The sequence below is a fragment of the Alosa sapidissima genome, chromosome 5 (genome assembly GCF_018492685.1).
Source record: "Alosa sapidissima isolate fAloSap1 chromosome 5, fAloSap1.pri, whole genome shotgun sequence".
In the NCBI taxonomy this organism is placed as follows: domain Eukaryota; kingdom Metazoa; phylum Chordata; class Actinopteri; order Clupeiformes; family Clupeidae; genus Alosa; species Alosa sapidissima.
In genome coordinates, this window is record NC_055961.1 from 15,862,943 (window position 1) to 15,884,880 (window position 21,938).

At 43.4% G+C, this 21,938-nt stretch overlaps 1 protein-coding gene across 2 annotated transcripts in view; it reads left to right on the plus strand.

Moving 5' to 3' along the window:
• The window catches only part of arhgap20b (Rho GTPase activating protein 20b), a 31,539-nt gene extending 17,631 nt beyond the window's left edge, over positions 1-13,908 (plus strand). For both annotated transcript variants that reach the window (XM_042093562.1, XM_042093563.1), the window contains exons 9-15: positions 1,847-2,029; positions 7,878-8,041; positions 8,371-8,532; positions 9,566-9,675; positions 10,212-10,401; positions 11,538-11,649; positions 11,999-13,908. In XM_042093562.1, the coding sequence (XP_041949496.1) occupies positions 1,847-2,029; positions 7,878-8,041; positions 8,371-8,532; positions 9,566-9,675; positions 10,212-10,401; positions 11,538-11,649; positions 11,999-13,761 (2,684 nt within the window). In that variant the 3' untranslated portion in view covers positions 13,762-13,908. The remainder of the gene's footprint in view (positions 1-1,846; positions 2,030-7,877; positions 8,042-8,370; positions 8,533-9,565; positions 9,676-10,211; positions 10,402-11,537; positions 11,650-11,998) is intronic.
• Positions 13,909-21,938: the final 8,030 nt, after the last annotated feature.

The following is a 21,938-nucleotide window of genomic DNA, read 5'->3' on the forward strand; positions in this document are numbered from 1 at the left end:
ACTTGGTACCTGATTGTGAGGACACAGTAGGAAATTGGCATCATTTGGCCTCTATAGGGGGCGCTGTAATACAGGAAGCTGGCTCATATCTCAGCAACGCTTCATTGTATGAAGTCCAAACTTGATACATGGACATATTAGATGATTGTGAGGACATGCAAGGAAAGTGGTCTCATTTGGCCTCTAGGGGTGCAGTAATAAAGAAAGTGAGCTCACATCTCAGCAACACTTTGGTGTATGAAGTCCAAACTTGGTAGAGGGACATGGTAGCTGATTGTGAGAATGCACAAGGACATTTTGGTCTTGAATTTCCCCTGGGGATCAATAAACCATCTTTAGACCATGCCTTATCAGTGTATTTTTTTCTGGAACAATTGATAGAAGCGTTTGCCTGTAACAGCCAATCGAAATTTGCGGCGAAGCCGCCAAACAGGAAGTGAGCTCATATCTCAGCAACGCTTTAATGTATCAAAACTAAACTTAGTACATGGTCCTCAGGACCCATCAGGAGGACGCTCAATAAATTTGGTGACCTTTGAGCTCTAGGGGGCTCTGGAATTGGCAAAAATGTATTTTGGCCTGTAGTTGCTGCATTATTCTGCAATGGAGGTCAATGGCAGCCCATAAAACCGTCTGGTTCATCCTGATGATGCACAAATAATTTGTTGACCTTTGACCTCTATGGGGGCATTGAAATCACAGCAAGCATGCTCATATCTCAATCGATCTTTTATTTTTGATGTGAAACTGATGACAGCAAGTTCCATCCAGTTCCTTCTAATGCGTGCGTGCAAGGGTGGGACGGGGTGGGATGGGAAGGGGCGGTTGCGGCGGTGGGCTGGCTGGGGGAGGGGGCGGCGACACTCAGCCCTGGTTCAGCCTCACAAAATCAGTTATGTTTTGATGTGAAACTTGACCTTGTAACTCAGCCAATCTTGGGTTGTTTGGCATGGAACTTGCTGTGACTGCTTAATGCTATATGCCTGATGCCACAGCATTGAGTTGCATGGCAAATCTGGACTGCTGAACTGCCTGCTTGGCCCCCACATTGCTGCTTGCAGCTATATTTATCATTGTTATATTCAAGGCTGTTAGTGAATAGTGTGCTGCACGCTTTTCAGTTCTATTCATACATTCATTCTTATTCATACATCAAATGGGGCTCATGGACTGAAATTACAGAGAGAGAGAGAGAGAGAGAGAGAGAGAGAGAAAGAGAGAGAGTGAGAGAGAGAGAGAGAGAACTGGATTTTCTGTGATTGTTTGATGCATGCTCTATTGGTGGTTTGATCCCCAGCTCTAAGGGTAACCACGCACTGGGCTGAAGCCCGCTGAGATCACACTGCCAAACAGCTCTTTTCCCTCTCACACTCGGCCTCGACTCTGGGTTGTGTCTAATTATTTGGTTTTATGTGGGTGAAGCTCATCTATGAGTCATTCTTTCTCACCCACACACACTGGCATGCACAAACACACACGTGTATAAGATTTTTTTTTTTTTATAAAAATAATTGAGTATTAAGAATAAATTCCTTATATGTAATGCAGCACAAAGCCTGCACTGCAAAAACTGATATCTAACCAAGTGTTATTATCTTATATTAAGATAAAAAAACAAGACATGAAACAAGTAGATTCTCCAATAGACAGTGTTGAAAAGTTTGATAGATGTCAGAATATAATTTCAAATGTGCCAGTCAGATTTTAATAAGTGTCAGATAACTTCCGTGCCATCCATTAGATCGACCAGGAAACACCTCCACTCACACCACGATACATAATAGGCTCCATTCTTCACCATTCACATTTTCACTTCATTTTTTGTCCTCCTCCACATCCATCTAAGGGCACGAGTGTCCGTACAGCATCATCCTCCATCACCTGCGGGTGTCCGAGTGCCTGCCAATGGTGCGGAGCAGCCTGCTGACGGCCGAGGGCACCCTGCACCTGGAACTCCTGCCCAGGGAGGTGCCCGTGCCCCTCTTCACGTTCAGGGCCCGCAGTGTCAGGCACCACCCCACCCAGACCGGTACGTCTCGTCTGTTGCTCCCCCAAAACAGGAGCGCCTCTCAGGTAGAAGTAGGCGACAGTCATGTGTCAAGCCTGAGTTCTGTGACAAAATGAGTGTGTACGCGGTGTGTATGTGCTGCCACCTGGGCTTTCTTTAAATTAATTTTGGAGTCTTTTTGTTGTTGTGTACAAAACTCAAGTTAGTTTAGATATTTTATACTTTTATAAAAGTACCTGTTATAAGTGAATTAAATTTGGTTTCTTGCAGGTTGAAATGAAAAGTAACAAGAAAGGGCGTTCAGTCAGATGAGATGAGAGATAATTCGGTAACACTTTATTTTAATGTGTCGCTGTTACAGTGTACCTACCTAATTAGGTACAGTGGTACAACCTGTGTAACAACATGTACTATCAGGTACTATCATTGTACTTGCATTATGTATTTGTGGGTACCTACATATAGTTGTTACATTGTAATACTCAGTGCTTTTACAAAACTTTGCCAATTTGTCTAAATTTTCAAGAGCTGACCTGAGACCTGCTGGATGGGGTAAATCTGGTCATGATAGATTTGATATACAAACCATTCTTAGCTCCAACCTGTGCTGCTACAACCTTGTTACTCTTTGATACAGTGGAATAAACCTATTAAGTGTACCAGTGATTTACTTACATGTACATATGACATGTATGTTGTGTTGTGTCTTCGATGTCTTGGAACAGGTCTACTAATTCACTACATAGCACATAGGCTATATCAACTGTGTTGGTACACACTTATTGCTCTTTGATACAGTGGCACAAACCCATTAAAATGAAGTGTACCAGTTAAGTACTTACAATTACATATTACATGTATGTTGTGTCATTGGTGTCTTGGAACATGTCTGCCATTACCCTACATACTGTAGTACATGTATCAACTGTGTTGGTACACATGTATTACTCTTTTGATACAGTGGAATAAACCCATTAAAATAAAGTGTACCAGTTAAGTACTTACATGGACATATTATATACATCCTGTCAATGATGTCATGCATCCTGTAATTGATGTGTTGAAACGTGTCTGCTGTTACACCACACAGTACATGTGAATTAGTAGACCTGTTCCAAGACATCGAAGACATAACATACATGTCAAATGTACATGTAAGTAATTAACTGGTACACTTAATAGGTTTATTCCACTGTATCAAACAGTACCAAGGTTGTAGCAGCACAGCTGTTACATGTACACTGAAGACAATGAGGCCTTGACTGGAGCTAAGAATGATTTGTATATCAAATCTATCCTGACCAGATTTACCCCATCCAGCAGGTCTCAGGTCAGCTCTTTGCCTCTGATGAAAATTTAGACAAATTGGCAAAGTTTTGTAAAAGCACTCAGTATTACAATGTAACAACTATATGTAGGTACCCACAAATACACAATGCAAGTACAATGATAGTACCTGATAGTACATGTTGTTACACAGGTTGTACCACTGTACCTAATCAGGTAGGTACACTGTAACAGCGACACATTAAAATAAAGTGTTACCGATAATACTATTGTTTGTCAAATGGTATTGTACATCGTCTCATTTTAAATGAGAAATGATTGATCCACAAATGAGAGAAATATAGCATCAAATCAGAGAGAATACACAGAATAGAAAACAATAATAAAACAATAATAGAAACAAGTTATATATTTGACGTTTCTAAATAGCACAAACACATAACTATAAGCCGTGTACATTGCCAGACACATACCTCCCTCTTCCGTTCTGTAAAGTTTATTTATTTATTTATTTATTAATTCTCTTTTTCTTTTCACTTTGGCTTTTGCCCCTACAGCTACCATTTTACGCAGACACATAGGCACACACTATAACATGTTTTAAAACCCCTTTCAACACCCTAACCGTGACCAGCTAATGCGAATCACAGATCATTCTACCCAATCATTAATAATACGTCCTTGTGTTTGTCAACTGTATTGTCCAGTCCTCTCCTGTCTCACTTCCCTCTGTTGTCTGTCTGTCACCTTTTATATGTGTTACGTGTTACAGTCGGGGCAGCCGTGGCCTACTGGTTAGCACTTCGGACTTGTAACCGGAGGGTTGCCGGTTCGAACCCCAACCAATAGGCACGGCTGAAGTGCCTTTGAGCAAGGCACTTAACCCCTCACTGCTCCTCGAGCGCTGCTGTTGTAGCAGGCAGCTCACTGCACCGGGATTAGTGTGTGCTTCACCTCACTGTGTGCTGAGTGTGTTTTACTAATTCACGGATTGGGATAAATGCCCCCCCCCCCCCCCCCCCACACACACACACACACACACACACACACACTCTGGGTTTGTTTAGTGTAAACATGTTGATGAAAGGGTGATATCTGAGTCCACAGGACTCATTATCATTCTCCATTTCCATGGGGATACAGCCCAAGTTATTTCTCAGAAAAAAAAGTAATTCATCTAAAAGAATAGCACAGGAGAATACATGTAGTGATCTCCGCATCAGACCCAGAGGCACGTCTACAAGGCCAACCTTTTCTCCCGTCGCTGGTTGTGAAACCGAAAACCTGTTGAAAACCTGTTGACAACTCCACTAAGTTACCAACTGATATGGCTTATCAGAAAGGGCTTATTTCTAGATTGTCCAAGCACAAAAGAGTGCTCCATTTTCCACTGACAGGTGCTGTGCTCTTCTGCTACAGTTTTTGCAATCATTAACTGGTCAGTGGGGACTGTAGCTGTGTTATGGCTCAGACATGGCTCGTCATGTCATGCCTCTGCCAAGGCCAGATACCAATTTGACACCAATTAAGTCTTGTCAAGTACACATGCACAGTAGCTTGGCCTACCAGCCTGTAACTGCTTATTTTATTTCACTGAGATACCAATCTGGCTACTCTCAATACACTTACGTTTCCCTTAGCAACCAGGATGGTGGGTCAATCAGTGACCAGAGAGGATGACATTAGTTTCATGCCAAATGGCAGAGGCAGTGATGAGCTGAAGTAGCAACACTGGCAAATATCAAAGAACTGCAGTCAGAAGAATATAAAAATGTATGGACCCTTTCAAGAGAGTTCCATTATCAGCATCATAGTGGACCCTTTCAAGAGAGTTCCATTATCAGCATCATAGTTGGCCCCACAAGACTTCCGTTTTAACATTCCATATGTTATCTTAATGCAGAGGAAGTAGATTGGGGCCCAAATAGAACGTTCAAGCATTGTTTTTGTTTACCTTGTTGAAAGGGTCCATAGGTTTGTTGTCAGTTTGCAAAGCTTAGTGATGTCAAAGTTTCAATTGCAAAGTCTCCCTTACAAATAATAACTGCACTTATGGGACAAAAACGATGCATTTATACAGTACTGTCATTTTTATTAAACACAATGCAGTACAATGATATTTTCATGTCCAGAATGCATTTCTCTAGTAAAATACAGAACTATGTAGTACAATGCAGTTTTTTCATGTCCAACATATTGCATTTCCTGCATGTACTGTACAGTGAGTACACCCCTCACATTTTTGTAAATATTTTATTATATCTTTTCATGGGACAACACTGAAGAAATTACACTTTGCTACAATTTAAAGTAGTCAGTGTGCAGCTTGTATAGAAAATGTACCTCAAAATAACTCAACACACAGCCATTAATGTCTAAACCACTGGCAACAAGACACTCAAAACAGGCCTCACCTTTGTAGACCAACGAAGTTGAGTGCACATGCTCAGCGTCATATCCAAAGGTTGTCTTTTGAAAATAGACGTATGAGTGCTGCCAGCATTGCTGCAGAGGTTGAAGGGTTGGGTTGTCAGCTTGTCAGTGCTCAAACTATACGCCGCACACTGCATCAAATTGGTCTGCATGGCTGTCATCCCAGAAGGAGGCCTCTTCTAAAGATGATGCACAAGAAAGCCTGCAAACAATTTGCTGAAGACAAGCAGACTAAGGACATTGATTACTGGAACCATGTCCTATGGTTATTTGGTTCAGATGGTGTCAAGCATGTATGGTGGCAACCAGGTGAGGAGTACAAAGACAAGTGTGTCTTGCCTACAATCAAGCATGGTGGTGGGAGTGTCATGGTCTGGGGCTGCATGAGTGCTGCACTGGGGAGCTACAGTTCATTGAGAGAACCATGAATGCCAACATGTACTGACAACATACTGAAGCAGAGCATGATCCCCTCTCTTCGGAAACTGGGCCGCAGGGCAGTATTCCAACATGATAACAACCCCAAACACACATCTAAGACTACCACTGCCTTGCTAAAGAAGCTGAGGGTAAAGTCGATGGACTGGCCAAGCATGTGTCCAGACCTAGACCCTATTGAGCATCTTTGGGGCATCCTCAAACAGAAGGTGCAGGAGTACAAGGTCTCTAACATCTACCAGCTCTGTGATGTCGTCGGGTTAAGGCAGTGCTGGAAAATAATGGTGACCATACAAAACATTGACACTTTGGGCGCAATTTGGACATTTTCACTTAGGGGTGTACTAACTTTTGTTGCCAGCAGTTTAGACATTAATGGCTGCTTGTTGAGTTATTTTGAGGGTACAGCAAATTTACACTGTTATACAAGCTGTACACTCACTACTTTACATTGTATCAAAGTGTCATTTCTTCAGTGTTGTCCCATGAAAAGATATGGTTATGGTTATGGTTATGGTTATGGTTATGGATTTAGCAGACGCCTTTGTCCAAAGCGACACATAAATACAAAACAACATAATAATATTTAAAATTGAACAGGGAACAGATTAAAATGTAGGTCAAATATAGTAAGGAGAATAGTTGTAGTACACAATAATATCAATTCAAGCAATAGCCTAATAAAAAGCAATGTAAAAAAGGGGAAAGGCAATAATAAAACAATAATGTCAATTCAATCAATAATATAAAAACAATGACATGCTAAGACTACATTAAGGAGAATATCAATAATAAACAATAATGTCAAATTAATTAACAGGCCAATTAAAATAAAACAACATTATATAAACCATAACACATAAGCGCTTAAACAACTAAGTATATGTTGAATAGGAATGTCTTTAGACCCCTCTTAAACGACCCAAAACTACCACAGGAACGGAGAGCACTGGGCAGTTCATTCCACCAACATGGAACCACTGAAGAAAAGAGTCTGGAATTAGACCCAGTTTTCATGACTGGTCGACACAACATACGCTCACCAGAATATAATAAAATATTTGCAGAAACCTGAGGGGTGTACTCACTTTTGTGAGATACTGTATATGAATTGTAAAAATTCCTCCAAAACAGCTGTTTTGATTCTCATAAAACTGCAGTTATGACACTTGAAGTAGTGCAGTTCATTTTTCTAAGGGCTATTACAACATAGGCTGTTTCTGAAGGCAGCACATTGTCTTCACTTTGTGTTCCGGTAGCAGAAAATCAGTGGGTGCGTTCGACTTCTTTCAGCGTTGTGCAGATCTGTCTGAATGTGATGCATGTTTGTATTGTAAGATTCAGCCAGTTCAACAAAAACTCATTTTAGGGAGATGCAATGAACAATAAACAATGACCTTCACCTGTACACTCGCACCTTTCCTCAAAAGGCCATACTGAGCTATTGAAGAAACAGTAGAAAATGCAATCACTGCCAGTTCAACAAAAACTCATTTTAGGGAGATGCAATGAACAATAAACAATGACCTTCACCTGTACACTCGCACCTTTGCTCAAAAGGCCATACTGAGCTATTGAAGAAACAGTAGAAAATGCAATCACTGCCCCCTTATTTCAGATTTAATTGGTTGCAGAAGTTTCCTGTCATTTACAGCAATTATACCTTGGTTTTAAATAGCCGAACCATAGTAAGTGGAAATGTGTGGCGTAGATTTCTCTCAGAAGCAAAGGCGGAAGAGATCACTCATAGACTGGGCACTGCGACGAGGGACCAGCAACCAATCAAGCTGCCCCCCAGACTCCCCCTGCAGTGCTCTGTTTGGCCAGCCGCTGTCCACTATCTGCCCCCATGGAAGTCCACCTCAGCCCATCATGGTATGGTGACCAACAGCATGTGTTATACTTCTGTGTATAATTTAATTAACTATGTCATTATATCTGCTGTGCATGTGCCCATACCTCTTTGTGTGTGTGTGTGTGTGTGTGTGTGTGATAAGCTAACTTATCTTAGTGGGTTATGATTGGCAGTCCTAAGAGACAATCCAAACAGCTCTAATGTAAAACCAAAATTCTTCTCCATATCAGCTGTGATAGACAGCTTTGTTGTGTGGTGCAGGTCATGTTTTCTGTACCCATGAGTGTCAAGCCTGTTTACCTCTGGAAATATTTGAATCCCTTCCGTGTGTGTGTGTGTGTCTGTGCAGGACATGCTCTACACACTATACCAGGAAGGACCGTCCACCCAGGGGATTTTTCGGCGCTCAGCCAATGCGAAGAGCTGCAGAGAGCTCAAAGAGAAGCTGAATGGTGGCATGGAGTACTTACCGGAGGGAGAGTCTGTGCTTGTCATCGCGGCTGTCTTTACTGTAAGCCCCACAGTGCACACACACACACACACACACACGCACATAGACACACACACACACACACACACACACACACACACACACACACACACACACACACAATGAAGTTCCACTAATTACAGCAAACTGTTTTTCTTTGTTCTTTTTAAATAAAGAAAATCTCTTAGTTGAGAATACTAATTGCTTGTTTTGGGGATTTGCATAGGTTATGCTTGCCTTGTTAGTGATGGAGAGATTGTTTGAATTGTGATGACGACAGTGCTCAAATTATCTTTTTGTCTGTAAGGGGTCTCTCTATCTCATAAAAAAGTTGGCACACCCCGCACATAGCCTAACAAGGCTATACAATTAAATAGCCTAGGCATGAGTGGTGCTTTTGCACATGGTAGGCCTAGGCTATAACTTGACACACGCAGACAGAGAGATTTTTTTACAGAAATGGATTCCTTTTAATTCATTTCAACGCAATACAAAGAAATAGACTAAATGATTTAGTCTCATTCTCAATTTCACAATGAAATAAAATGTAACTAATTTCAACCAGACCACCATCTCAGATATTCTCAGTGTCAAACACAATAGTGCATGTAGTCTTTTTATATACAGGGAAAGTGTAGCTACTAATTGGCAGAAATTAACAAAGCCATTGCACAGCCAAACTATAGTCTTACACGTAGTGATAACAACATCTGGGTATTCAGTCGTCTTGTGTTGAACCGTGGAAATAAATAGACGAACAATTTTGGAATTTGTACTGAGATGTTGTCGGGTAGCCTATTCACTGAATATTCCGCCATCAAAGATTGATTGATTGATATGAGAGACCCCCTCAGATTTTTGACTTTTGACTGTTGCTTTCATGGGAGCCAGTCCTCACTCTATGGGAGCTCGGCATCCTCTGGCTCCCACGTAATTCGAGCACTGGATGACGAGCTTGTTTGATTTGCGATGAAGAACTTGTTTGGTTTGTGATGAAGAGTTTGTTTTGTCTGTGATGACGAGCTTGTTGTGTTTGTGTCGTTGTGCACTCCAGGACTTCCTGCGGAGTCTACCAGGCAGCGTCCTGGGCTCCCATTTGTGCGAGCGGTGGATGGAGGTGACTGATGTGGAAGAGGAGGAGGAGTGGAGAGCAGTCATCGCAAGGTGAAAGGGCTTGTCACTTCCTCAGTAGGGAGATGACTAACACACGCACAGTCAAGGCAGACAGTGCCATCTGTTCAGACATCACACCCACGCACACACACACACACACACACACACACACATACACAAACACACACACACACACACACAGGCACACACGCACGCACGCGTGCACACATACACACATCCAATCCTACGTTACAATTGCTCCTTCAGTTAAGGCCCATCTAATGACGCGGATAGAATGTTGACAAGATGATGCATCAAATTACATGTTCTCAGCGTCACAGACAGATAATAAACAAAGAGCCTTGCTGAAAAAAATAGCCTTTTGTTGTTTTCGTCTTTCTCTCTCTTTCACACACACACACACACACACACACACACACTCACATTGAAACATTTTTATTCTCACTACAGTATATGCTGAGAATCAATCAGAAATCTGACATCATGGAAAGCCATGATACAAATGCAAAGCAATACATTAACCCCCCCCCCCCCCCCCCCCCCACACTCCATGTGTTCATGTGCAGCTTGGTGGCTGAGCTCCCTGAGGAAAATAGCACCCTGCTGCGCTACATGTTCTGGGTGTTGCACCGAATCCACCAGCACTCGGAGGACAACCAGATGACCGCCTCAAACCTGGCTCTCTGCATTGCCCCCAGCATGCTGACACTGCCCTCACCGTCCAGCGCCGAAGAGGAGACCAAAGCCATGAAAAAGGTCCTTTCTCACAAACATTCCTTTTTCTGGTTGTGGTAATACTGTACTGTATCAATTCAACCCCTTCCCATGTAGAGATTATTCTAGAAATGCATCTGTGTTGTATACAGTTGTCAGTTACGTGGAGGGAGATTGGTGTCATTCCAGCAGACAGTTATTGCTATTGAGAAATCAATGAACAGAATAACAGAATATTAACATGTATTCATCTCTGTTTTATGTCTACATTTATCAAATAGTCTGTGGACATCTAGAAACATGGCTTGTCTTTCTGTTCAAGAAATGCACCCTAATATTTACCATTACATTACAAAAGTTTTGATTTTACACTCTTAGATGTCTATGCCTTTCATAGTCCATGCTCTGAGAATGAAGCATTTCTTGTGCGCAAGCTTCATCAAGGACACTGCCAACAGCTTTGAGCTGCTGCTTAAAAGGCCTCTACTTTTTTTTGACTGAAGGCTACTTATTTTCCCTTCGTGAACACTGTAGAAAGTAAACTTCATTCTCTCTGTGCCTCCTGTCCTCTGTGATCAGCTGTCAGACGTTTGAAAGCAGGATCAACTCAAGACATCTTTTTTTCCCCTCATGAAACCTTTAAGCTTTGGCAAAATTACTTTTTTGGCCTCCATTTGAAAACGGAGAACACGTGTTACCTTAGGGGTAACAAAACTGTCCAGAACATACTGTCATGTTTGAGGACTGCTTCTCATGGGAGCTGGCGCGGTCAGGAGCTGGAGTGGGCAGTGGGGGCGAAAAGTTTCCATGGCTGTGTTGGCGTCTGCAGTCCACTGCATACACACACAGACGCGGTTGTCAACAACACGTAAAGGCAGAAGCAAACATTTCATCAAACATGCCATGTGCCCCGGCGCAGCCAAGGCACTCACTGTCATTCCATCTCAGTAAAGGATTTCAATAAGAAGGATTTATGTGCTGTTTAGTCCACAGCTAGACAAATCATCGTTTGTTTAGCCTAAAAGCAGACACTGTCATTATTGTCCAGTTTCTCTTGTTCACCTGCCAGTTTTTCTGTCTTTCTCTCTCTCTCCCTCTATTTCTCTCTTTCTTTCTCTCTCTATTTCACTCTCTCTCCCTTTCTCTCTCTCTCTCTCTCTCACCCACTCATCCCTTAGGTTGCTGAACTCATTCAGCTGCTCATTGAGAACACTCCCTCCATTTTTGGTGAGGATGTAGGAGGACTTCTGCTTCAGTGGAGGAACATGAGGGATGAGCAAGGGGTCTGTGGTAAGTGTCTTCAATTGGTGCTCTTACTGTAGAGCCACCCACAATTTAAAATCTCCTTGAGAATCTCGAGAAACAAAAGCAAAACAAACTTTTGACATTTGCATTTCACTCATAAGCTGTTTTCACGGGTGAGTCAATTGTGGTCTGTGACTTTCAAATCGTGGGTGTGCATGCATATGCAGTGAGTTTGTGTATTAGTGTGTTTGTGTATCTGTTGCTGCGCATACATTTTTATGTCTGTGTGTGTGTGTGTGTGTGTGTGTGTATGTGTGTGTGTGTGTGTGTGTGTGTGTATGTGCATGGGTATGTTCATGGTTGTTTATAATGACTTCCCATTGCTTCTCAACAGAGGAGACTGGCCTGCCTGCCAAACAGATGGGTCAAAAGGCGGCCTCCTCCGTCTCTCTCCTCTCCCCCCCTGACCACTTCCTCCTGCCCCTGGCCGCTCTCGCCCTCCGGGAGGACGTAGGGTTTGCTACACCGTCTGTGTCCAGCGTCTCCGTTTGCTCCATCCCCGCCGGGCTGGGTCACCTGCGCTCGTCTCGCTGCGCCTCCGAACCGACTGTTTGCCCCGCTCAGCCGCCCGCCCACGTCCCTGTGGCCCGCCAGTCCAGCTGTGACGCAGCCGTGATGGGCGGCTCGTCCGGCCAATCGCAAAGCCCCAGCACGCAGGCGCGTCACTTCCAGGCCAAGCAGAAGCAGGCGTGGCGGGGCGACGGCAGCCCGAGGACGGGGAAGGGCCGCTACTCGCTGTGGAGGTCACCGCAGATCGCCCCGCGCCTCCACCACACAGCTGGCCACCAGCCCAGCCTCTCCAGCCTGTCCTCCACGGCCACCTCCTCCGTCAGCTCGCTGGACAGCGCCCTGGACAGCGCCCTGTCACTCACGTCGTCTGAGACGCTCTCCAGCCCCAACGACACTGCGTCCCGCCCTTTCCTCTTTGGCGCCACCGCCAGGCTCCGGCCACTGACGCCGGACGTGCCGCGAAAATTCCCGCCGGACTGGAGTATGGCCTTCCCTCATGAGGAGGTGGACGGTGAGGGTGAGGAAGAGGAGGGTGAGGAAGAGGAGGAGGAGGAGGAGGTGGATGAGGAGGCCAAGAGACGGAGCGAGCGAGGAACCTGGGCTGGAGTGACAGATGAAGAGCAGGTGGAGGCGGCCGAGGGTGAGGGCGAAAGAAGCAGCTCCCGGTGGAGGGGCCGGCCTGACGTGACGATGACCGTCTGCCCTGCTTCTGTTGGGGATGGGGAGCAGGTGCTGTGGACCAGTGAGAGCTGGGGTGAGCAGAGTGTCACAGGACCCCACAGGGGTCAGGGTAAGGCCAGAGAGACCTCGGTCACACACATCAAGCTGAGTAGCTCTTCTGTCCAGCTGCCCACACGTTCCAACTTGCCTGAAGTGGAAAAGGTGCAAAGGACTAAAATTACATTCTATGCCTCATCCGCAACTCTGACCGTCAAAGAACCTGCCGCGCGCCTGGCGACAGATCCGAGGGAGGACTCACCAATCCCAGCAGGAACTGCCAGTCCCCAGAACCACACAGTGCGTGTGCACATCCCGCAGACTGTGTTCTACGGTCAGAACGCGCCTCTGGTGCTCCGCTCGGTCTCCACGCGAGCGCCGGCCGCCCCTGACATCACAGATGGTGTGGACTCACCGGCACACACTGGCTGTCCACGCACCCGAATCACAGTGTCAGGGGGCATCAGCCTGTCCAATAATGCCTGGCATGGAGCTCCAACTGCCAATGGGGCTGAGGGCACAGTGGCGGTGCAGGTGACAGGTGCCAGCCAGGATGTGATAGCCAGTGGCGGTGGCAGGGGCTCCCCTGGGCCCACCGTCCCCCCGAGCTCGCCCAAGCCACACAGTAGGGCCTCTGCAGCTATCCGCCACACCATCCGCATCAAGCTGCCCGCCATGGTGCGCAACACCGTCCGAGAGTACTTTAGCCACAGAGAGGGTGACGGCCCCAGCACGAATGCCCGGTCGGCGGCCATGGAGAAGGAGCTGGTCATCAACAGACTGCAGTGGCAGAGGAGAGACCCCCATTGCTCCCTGCCTGAGGGCTGTCCAGCTTCCGCGTATTCGGACAAAGAGGATCCTTATATCTAGCCACGTACACATTTCAGATGAGGGAATTGCACTTTTGACTGTTTTGCATGTATTTACTGTAGGGCACGGAAGACATACAACCCCAAAACAAAAAAAGTTGGGATGTTGTGTAAAATGCAAATAAAAACAGCTTATGATAATATACAAGTCTCGTAAACCCATATTTAGCAGCAAAAAGGACATAGACAACATATCACATGTTGAAAATGAAAATTTGGACTATTTCATGGAAAATATATGTTAATTTTGAATTTGATGCCAGCAACATGTTTCAAAAGTTGGGAATGTTTACCACTGTGCTGCTTCACCTCTTCATTTAACAAAATTCTGTAAATGTTTAGAAACTGAGGAGACCATTTGCTAGAGTTTTGAGAATAAAATGTTGTCCCATTACTCCCCGATACAGGATTTCAGTTCCTCAACAGTATGGGGTATTCATTCCATTATGCACCTAATTTGACAAATCTGGACTGCAGACAGGCCATTTTAGCACCTGGACTCAAGGGCGTAGGTTTGGTCTCAGCTTTGGTGGGGACACATCTGTTATCTGACTGTTGTCACGATACCAACATTATTGTTTCAATACCAATAACAAGTGAAGAATCTCGATTTCGATACTTTTGCAATTTTTTAAAATTTGATTTGGTTTGTGTGATTTGTAATTTGTGATCATTCACATCAGTGGCAATCTGATGTGACAATTTGATTGACCCTCCACACACACACACACACACACATAGAAAGTGATGGTTGTCATAGGTTTCTTTTTCATATTTTGGAATTCATATAAACTATAAACTTATATTGTTAATTATTTATAGTATTTTGTGATCTGCATAATTACTAATAGCTAAACATATTTAGTAATTTGAATACATCATATTGATATTTAAATTACTTGGCTACACTTGTCTTTAATATCATCACATTTGTGGTGTGTAAATCTAATTTAGTGCCTCTTAAGAGGAACGTGAACGCAATTGGAGTGAAACATAGTTTCTCAAGTGCAAGGATATGTGGATTCAATTTATCATGTTTGCTATGTCATTAGATTAAAAAAAAACTAACAAGTCAAAGAAAATCTTTTTGGGATGAAATCATAGAAGAGATAAGTGTCTCGCAATGTTCATTTCTATGAGTATGGAAATGCACCAGATTATCTTTTATTTATTTGCATTGTGCAGGCCACATTCACAAATACATTAGCCTACATAAACAGAATATAGGAACAGGAAAATGTCTCGGATCCATTGTTTATTGCGACTGCAAGATTGGTAGCCCAATTAGCCTAACAGTCAGTGATGGTGACTTCTACTGTAGGCCTATCTGTGCTATAGCCTATGCGACTGTCCATGCGGCACACCCTTATTCAACATGACTCCTAACTTTGGTTGAAAGATTACAGAAGCTAGGTTAAGCTGTGACAATATCCTGGCTAATATCCTAACAGCTAATGCTATTTTACACAGTAAAATCCGAATTTGAAAGCCTGGTCACCAGTTTGTATGGCGTTATTTTGCCTAGACTGCATAATGAAAAAGCTTCGTATTTTATAGCTGATCTACAAACCACAAAAAGGGGCAAACATGTACATGCTGAAGGGCAAAGGGAATATCACAATGTTTTACTCTGGCCTTTTATGGGGTAGGCTATGTAGGCCTATACAGACAGCCCTAACTTACCGTTGTCGTTGGCACTGCTCGCTTGACTGCCAGTGCAAAGTAGCCTGTGCTTTGACACTCTCCGTGCGTGTAGCCTGCGTGTCAGCTGATTTTCAGCAAATCATATGACGACGTTTCTTGTACTGTCGTGCTGGCTGTCGGAATGATCAGCAGCACAAAGCTCGCTAAAATATTGGTGGGGACAATTTTGTCATCTTAAAATATTGATTAGGACTAGTACTTAGCGTCCCACCCTAAATCTATGCCCATGCCTGGACTCTTCCTCTATGGAAAAATACCAATTAAATATGTGCAGAATTAATTTTGGCATTGTTTTCCTGAAATATTCAAGGTCTTCTCTGGAATATACAGTACATTGCCTAGATGGCAGTATGCTCAAAACCTGTATACATCGTTCAGAATTGATTGTGCTTTGCCAAATGTGCAAGATGCCCATGATGTAGGCACTAATGCACCTCCAAAAGACCATTGCCATCCAATGTGTTTGCAAAGATTTCTCTGGATTCTCTGAATGTTTTAATAATAGTATGTATGTCCTGTAGATGATTAATTCCCCAAATACTTCACAATTCCATGTTAAAAAGCATTATAATAACATTGTTTCATCATTTGTGCACACAGGTTTACACAGAGTGATGAATATCCCTACACCTTTACTTCTAAGAGACCCTGCCTCTCTGGGATGCTCTTTTTCATACCCAGTCATGTTGCCAGTTACCCTAAATAGTTCCCCCTTTTGTTTTCTTTATTATTACACAACTTTTCCAGCATTTTGTTATCCCCGTCCCCACTTTTTTTGAAACATGATGTTGGTATCAAATTCAAAATTAACATATACATATTTTCCATGAAATAGTCAAATTTTTAATTTTCAACATTTGATATGTTGTCTGTGTCCTTTTTGCAACTAAATATGAGTTTACAGATTATTACATTTTGTTTTTATTCACATTTTACACAACGTCCGAACTTTTTCTGTTTTGGGGTTGTACATTTTTTTTTACAGTTTGTCTACTAATGAACATCCTCTAAAAGTTGAAGAAACTATAGTGGACTTTTATATGAGGTATGTGCTGTAGAATTCCTATACACCTTGAACTGATGAGTGAAAATTATGTTTGGGGTGTGTGAGACATTATGCACACAGCAGGCTCTCTATGTAGCCTACTCTCTGCTTTTAGTAGTGCATCAAAACCCAGAGGAGTCATCTGCACAGCCAAGTGGAAACAGGAGAACATTACTAGCATCTGAAGATTTACATTGTGCAGCAGTAACCATGAGAATATCACATTTTATGCAACAGTTCGGTCCGGTCAAACTATTTATTAAAGCTGAAGTTGGCAAGATTTTTTTGATCATATTCACTGAAACTGACACTATGGTCCAAAAAAACCTCCTCCTACCTCCACCTAGAGCCTGTTATTTGTTTTGCAAAAATCCACAGCTCCCGGTTCTTCAGGTCCAATCAGCGCAGGGTTGTGTGAGATCTGACTGTCAATCACAGATCCCTAGCCTAGAAATCTAGACGCACCCCAATTACATTTGCTGCCAGGGCTAGTCTAGCAACTCTCCATTGGCTTGTGAGCTATAAAAATTAAACTTCTATCAGGCCATTTAAATCGTATAGAGACGTTAGGCGGGCTTAACATAATGATTGATGGCAGAGTTGCCACGGTTTGGCTTGAATTCCCTGCTACTTGAAAACAAAAAAGATGGATGTTGCTGTTGGCGAACAGCGTGACACGAATTAAGCTTTTTTTAAGTCGGCACAAGTTTGAAATAGCCAAATAGCTCCACTGGTGGGAAAACGCAAGGGACTCAAAGCGCTGTCCTATTGCGTGCAGAGGGAATTTGAAAGACAAATGATTATCCCGCCCCTCGCACTGAGCACTGCCAACGGTGAGTGCCCAGACCTTACATTTTAATGTGGGTCTGGCTCATTAGGCTAACAGATCCCCACAATATCGCACAAACTTGATAGGAGGGTGCTCAGTGGTATTTAGGGAGGGACGTGAGAGTTGTAAACATTAAACATTTTGGCTAAATCCCCTCAATCTGCCAGACTTGCCAACTGCAGCTTTAATTTCTGATTAGACATTCCCACTTTGTCTTTTCACACATGAGCATTCCATTCATATTATATTCTATTCTTATTGAATAGGACAATTGAGATTACCATGTAATAGGAAGACAGGTAAATATACACATGATTGTGCACTATACAGCCTCTCTCACTCAACTTGGCTGCAGAGAGACATATTCAATAACAGTGGATGTCAAGACTTGGGTGAAGAATCTCAAAAATCTAAATGAACGATAGAAAAAAATGCAATTTGATGTCTTTAAACTGTTGTTTAAAGCAATTATGGCACTAGTGATCAAGCACAGCTGTGGCAGAGCCGTGGGTACATCCTTTACCAACCCCTCACTCACCTGCCATATTGCTGCCTTGACCATTTCACGCTCTGTCCTGATCAGATGTCCTGTTTCCCTATCATACATTAGCTACATGGCAATAGACATGAACTCAAGCAAACACTTCAGCCCCCAGCATGCCCTGACATCATGGCAAAGGCAGTAAAGATTCCTGCTGCTAATTCATCACCACTGTGTAGCTCAGTGCATTTCAATTAATGTCACTTTTTGTCAGTTGCTCAATCCAATTCCTTGAAATTTTTGCACAAAAAGATAGCAGCGGTTCAGTTTCGGCTTTAGTCTTGGCTCAGTAGTTGGTTTTTTGTTACATTGCCATAAAATCCAGGATGGCTGGAGAGTTATGTATGAGGATTACATTGATCCATTCATTTGTCATCCGCCCTGCTTGACCATAGAATTGCCACTGGAGACCATGCCAGGAAACACAGTGCCCAAAGACACACTGCCTTTTCCCGTTTGTCAGACTTAAATCAGTGAGAAAGGTCGGGTAAAGACCAGCAAAGTCACCCACTCACCGACAATGGCTCCTACAGGGGTTGCATATGGCCTATATATCTTCAGATCACTTCATATGCAGTGTTAGATAGATAGATAGATAGATAGATACTTTATTGATCCCCATGGGAGATTCAAGAGTGTTATTGGTCACTCAGTCAGTACCCACTGAATTAAAGGGTTAAATTGCTCAAATTACTCCTATTCTATGATGATTGAAATTAATTTTGTTGATGTGGATGACATGTCAAGTTTAATATAATAACTATTTACCAAAGGCTGCTGTCTAGTTGACAGATACTGACACACATGTAGTGAAGGGGGAGAGCAGTCACCCCACCTGATCTCAAAAAAAAAAAAAACAACAGGCCGTAAATAAGGGTCAGCTAAGCAGAGTGATTGTGCAAATAATGATTTGTAATGAGTCTAATGAATAATGAGTTGTCTGAAATTAAACATAGCACAATTAAATGAGTTGTACATGGCAAAGACACATACCTGTAAACAGGTCACTTGTCTCCAGGGCTTTCAGTCTGCTAATAAAGCTGCCCTATTGTATGTAGATTAGTACTCTCTCTCTCTCCTCAATGAAAAGAATTGCTTTATTTATCAATTGTGAAGTGCTTTTCATGAAAATGAGTACTCACAAGTCAAATGCACTGTGCACTCCAGTGAAGGTTTTCTGAAAATATTACATGTGGATTGTTTTCACAGTTTTTTCTAGTACTGTCACAATTTCTGTTTGAATATCCAGGGTTTTGTGTATTCGCATAAAATAAAGCTCAGTTGAATGTGCTGCAAATGGCAGAGACTTTCTGTAAACAGAGGACTTGTCTCATTGCGATGTTGTCTGCTCAAAAGCTGTTGCCAATGTACCTTTCTTTGCTATTCACTGTCATGACTTTTTATTTGGTTATGAACATTGTGAAGTGCTTTTCATACAAATGGGTGACCACAGGTAAATGTACCATACATCTTCAGTAAAAATGTTCTGAACATTTTAAAATGTTATGTACTTTTGTTTTGCCACAGTTTGTTCCAGACTCACATTAAATAACAATGTATTCAAATGTATTCAGTGGTAAAATGGTTATGTTTTGAATTGAGGACAAGATTTAGCATCAACAAGAACTCCACTATCACATACTTATTTGCATTATGTGGGACTGCACTGCACAAAGACCAACCTTGTGTCTTCCTGTCTGTGTCTAAATGCCTTGCTGTGTAAATACTCCACACTCAGTAGGAGTACGCAAAAGGTTTTCTCAAAAACTCTTTTTCCGGAGAGAGGAGGGGAAGTGCCAATGCAGACTCCATGATAAAGCCCATTCTTTTTTTCACACTAAAGGCAGCAATACAATCACACAAAGTGTTGACTATACTGAGCATTCCAAGAAGGGTTTTTTTTGTAATTTTTTGCATTTTGGTTGCTCAGACAGCCTGGTTTATTTGTTTTTTTTCCCCCTCTGTGGCATTGGCCTGAGAATACCGTAATTCATGAGCTAGACTATGTAATCATGGTTCTGTCAACAAATCAATGTCTATAAGCTATGCATCATGATGTTGAGATATCCATTGTTGCTGTAAACAGCGTGGAGTACACTTCCCAGAAATGTATTTTTATTTTTTGTCATTTTCCATGAGTGGTTAAGGGAAAAAAGACATGACTGTGTCTTCAGCCCTGTTACCGTAAATGTCATTTTTTGTTATAGGCCATTATAGCTGTTTTTGACACTGGTTGCCATTAGGGCTGATGCAGGCTGAAATACCTAACCTGTTAGACAGGGAAAAACCCAGAACGATCTGATTAAGGTCACTACCAAACTTTTCTCAATTGATTCTATAGTACTTTTTTGCGTAGAATCCATTTCTGCTTGGGACATTTTTATATCACGCGTAGTTAATGAGATAATTTGCATATTTGAATACATTAGTGAATATAAATGCATAATAAAGAAATGTATTAATAATATGGATGTAAGCAGATAAATGAATGGCTTTGTGGCCAAATCATATTCAAATTGTATCAAATACAACAAATGATCATACAAAAGTATGTTTTTAGATGGGATATTACAGTTACATTATGCAAATTAGATTTTTTTTAACCTTTTTTGTTCATGTGCCACTTCACCTTTACAAGAACATCATGGCAAGGCAATTATGAATGTTTTTACTTAATTAGTGCAAATATACACTCTGTGCATTATTTTGTAAGAGCAAATTTGCATATGGGAATCATTTTGTTGACTAATTTGCATGCGGTGAAGAAATATTCGTCTTGTTTTCATGCTGTGTTGTAACTGATCTTCCCCTCCAGTTGTCCACTTGATTTAATAGTAATAGTAAATAGCTTGTAGAAATAGTATTGTAACGTTTGAAGGTTTCAGGACGCCAAGAGTTGTTCAGAGCAAGCTTTATTGGCTGAGAACGAGGGCAGGGACACAGACACAGATCACAATATACAAGGGGCAGGTCAAACAGACACACACACTACACCAACAGGGGAGGTCCAGCCCCCCACACAAGAAGGAACACACATGAGGGGAAACTAAAAGGGAAACATGTTACACTAAAGACACTAACTTTACACTTATAACTTATAACTACACAAGAATAACGACATAAACCCCCCAACTGTTCGCTCTCGTATCCCAGCATGCTTTTCGCGGGAGAACGCTAACACTGTCTTTCTGCGCCGACGCTGCATAGCTCCCCCAACAAGCCGTTGCCGTCCTCGGCAACGACCACGAGGTAGCCACATGCTAGCGTCGGCGCGCGTCGCCCGCCACTCAGTCCAGTGCGACAGTACCGCCAAATCACGTGGGGTGCACACGCCGCAGGAGCTCACTCAACGGGGCGCCACGCTGCTAGCAATCCAGTTCGGGCGTGGCAGGGCCCTAGGTGGCCTTTTCAACCGTCGACACTGTACCAAGCACCGGGGTTCGAGGGGGGTCAGATGAAGCTGCACCAACGCCACTCCGCTCCGTCGAGTCGCCGACCAGGACAGACAGGCACCGACTCCGCAGCAACCGGACCGCGCTGAGCTCTCCCGCTGCAGCTACCGTCTTCGCCGTCCCTCCTTGTGTTGCCATCTCGCAGAGCCGTACTGCTCTGCTCCCGGCCCGTTCCACTCCTTCGCGGCCTCGGCGAAGGCACGACCCCCGAGATGGTCATGCTAACGAACTCCACACAACGAACTTTTTTTTTTTTTTTTTTTTTTAAAGGCGCCGGCCAACAGTCCAACTAGAACTGGTGCCTACACAGCACGGTGCCTCTCACACACACCCAAAAGTTTCAACCCACACAAAAACAGTCACACACTAGAGGGCCTTTCCGTCGAAGCTGCCCCACCGTCGTGAGTTCGCTGCCCTCAGCGGCCCCGCCAACCGTCCATCGTCTAGGAACCTCTTCCTCGCCGCACTTCCTCGGCTCTGCTCACGCGCCGCTGCTCGCCGTGGAGTCGGCGCCCAGGCCAGCGTCGTCTTCTCCGCAAACGCCTCTTCAGACCCCTCTTCCGGCAAGATCTCCTCCCATGGCAGCAGGCAGGTCCAGGCGACGGCT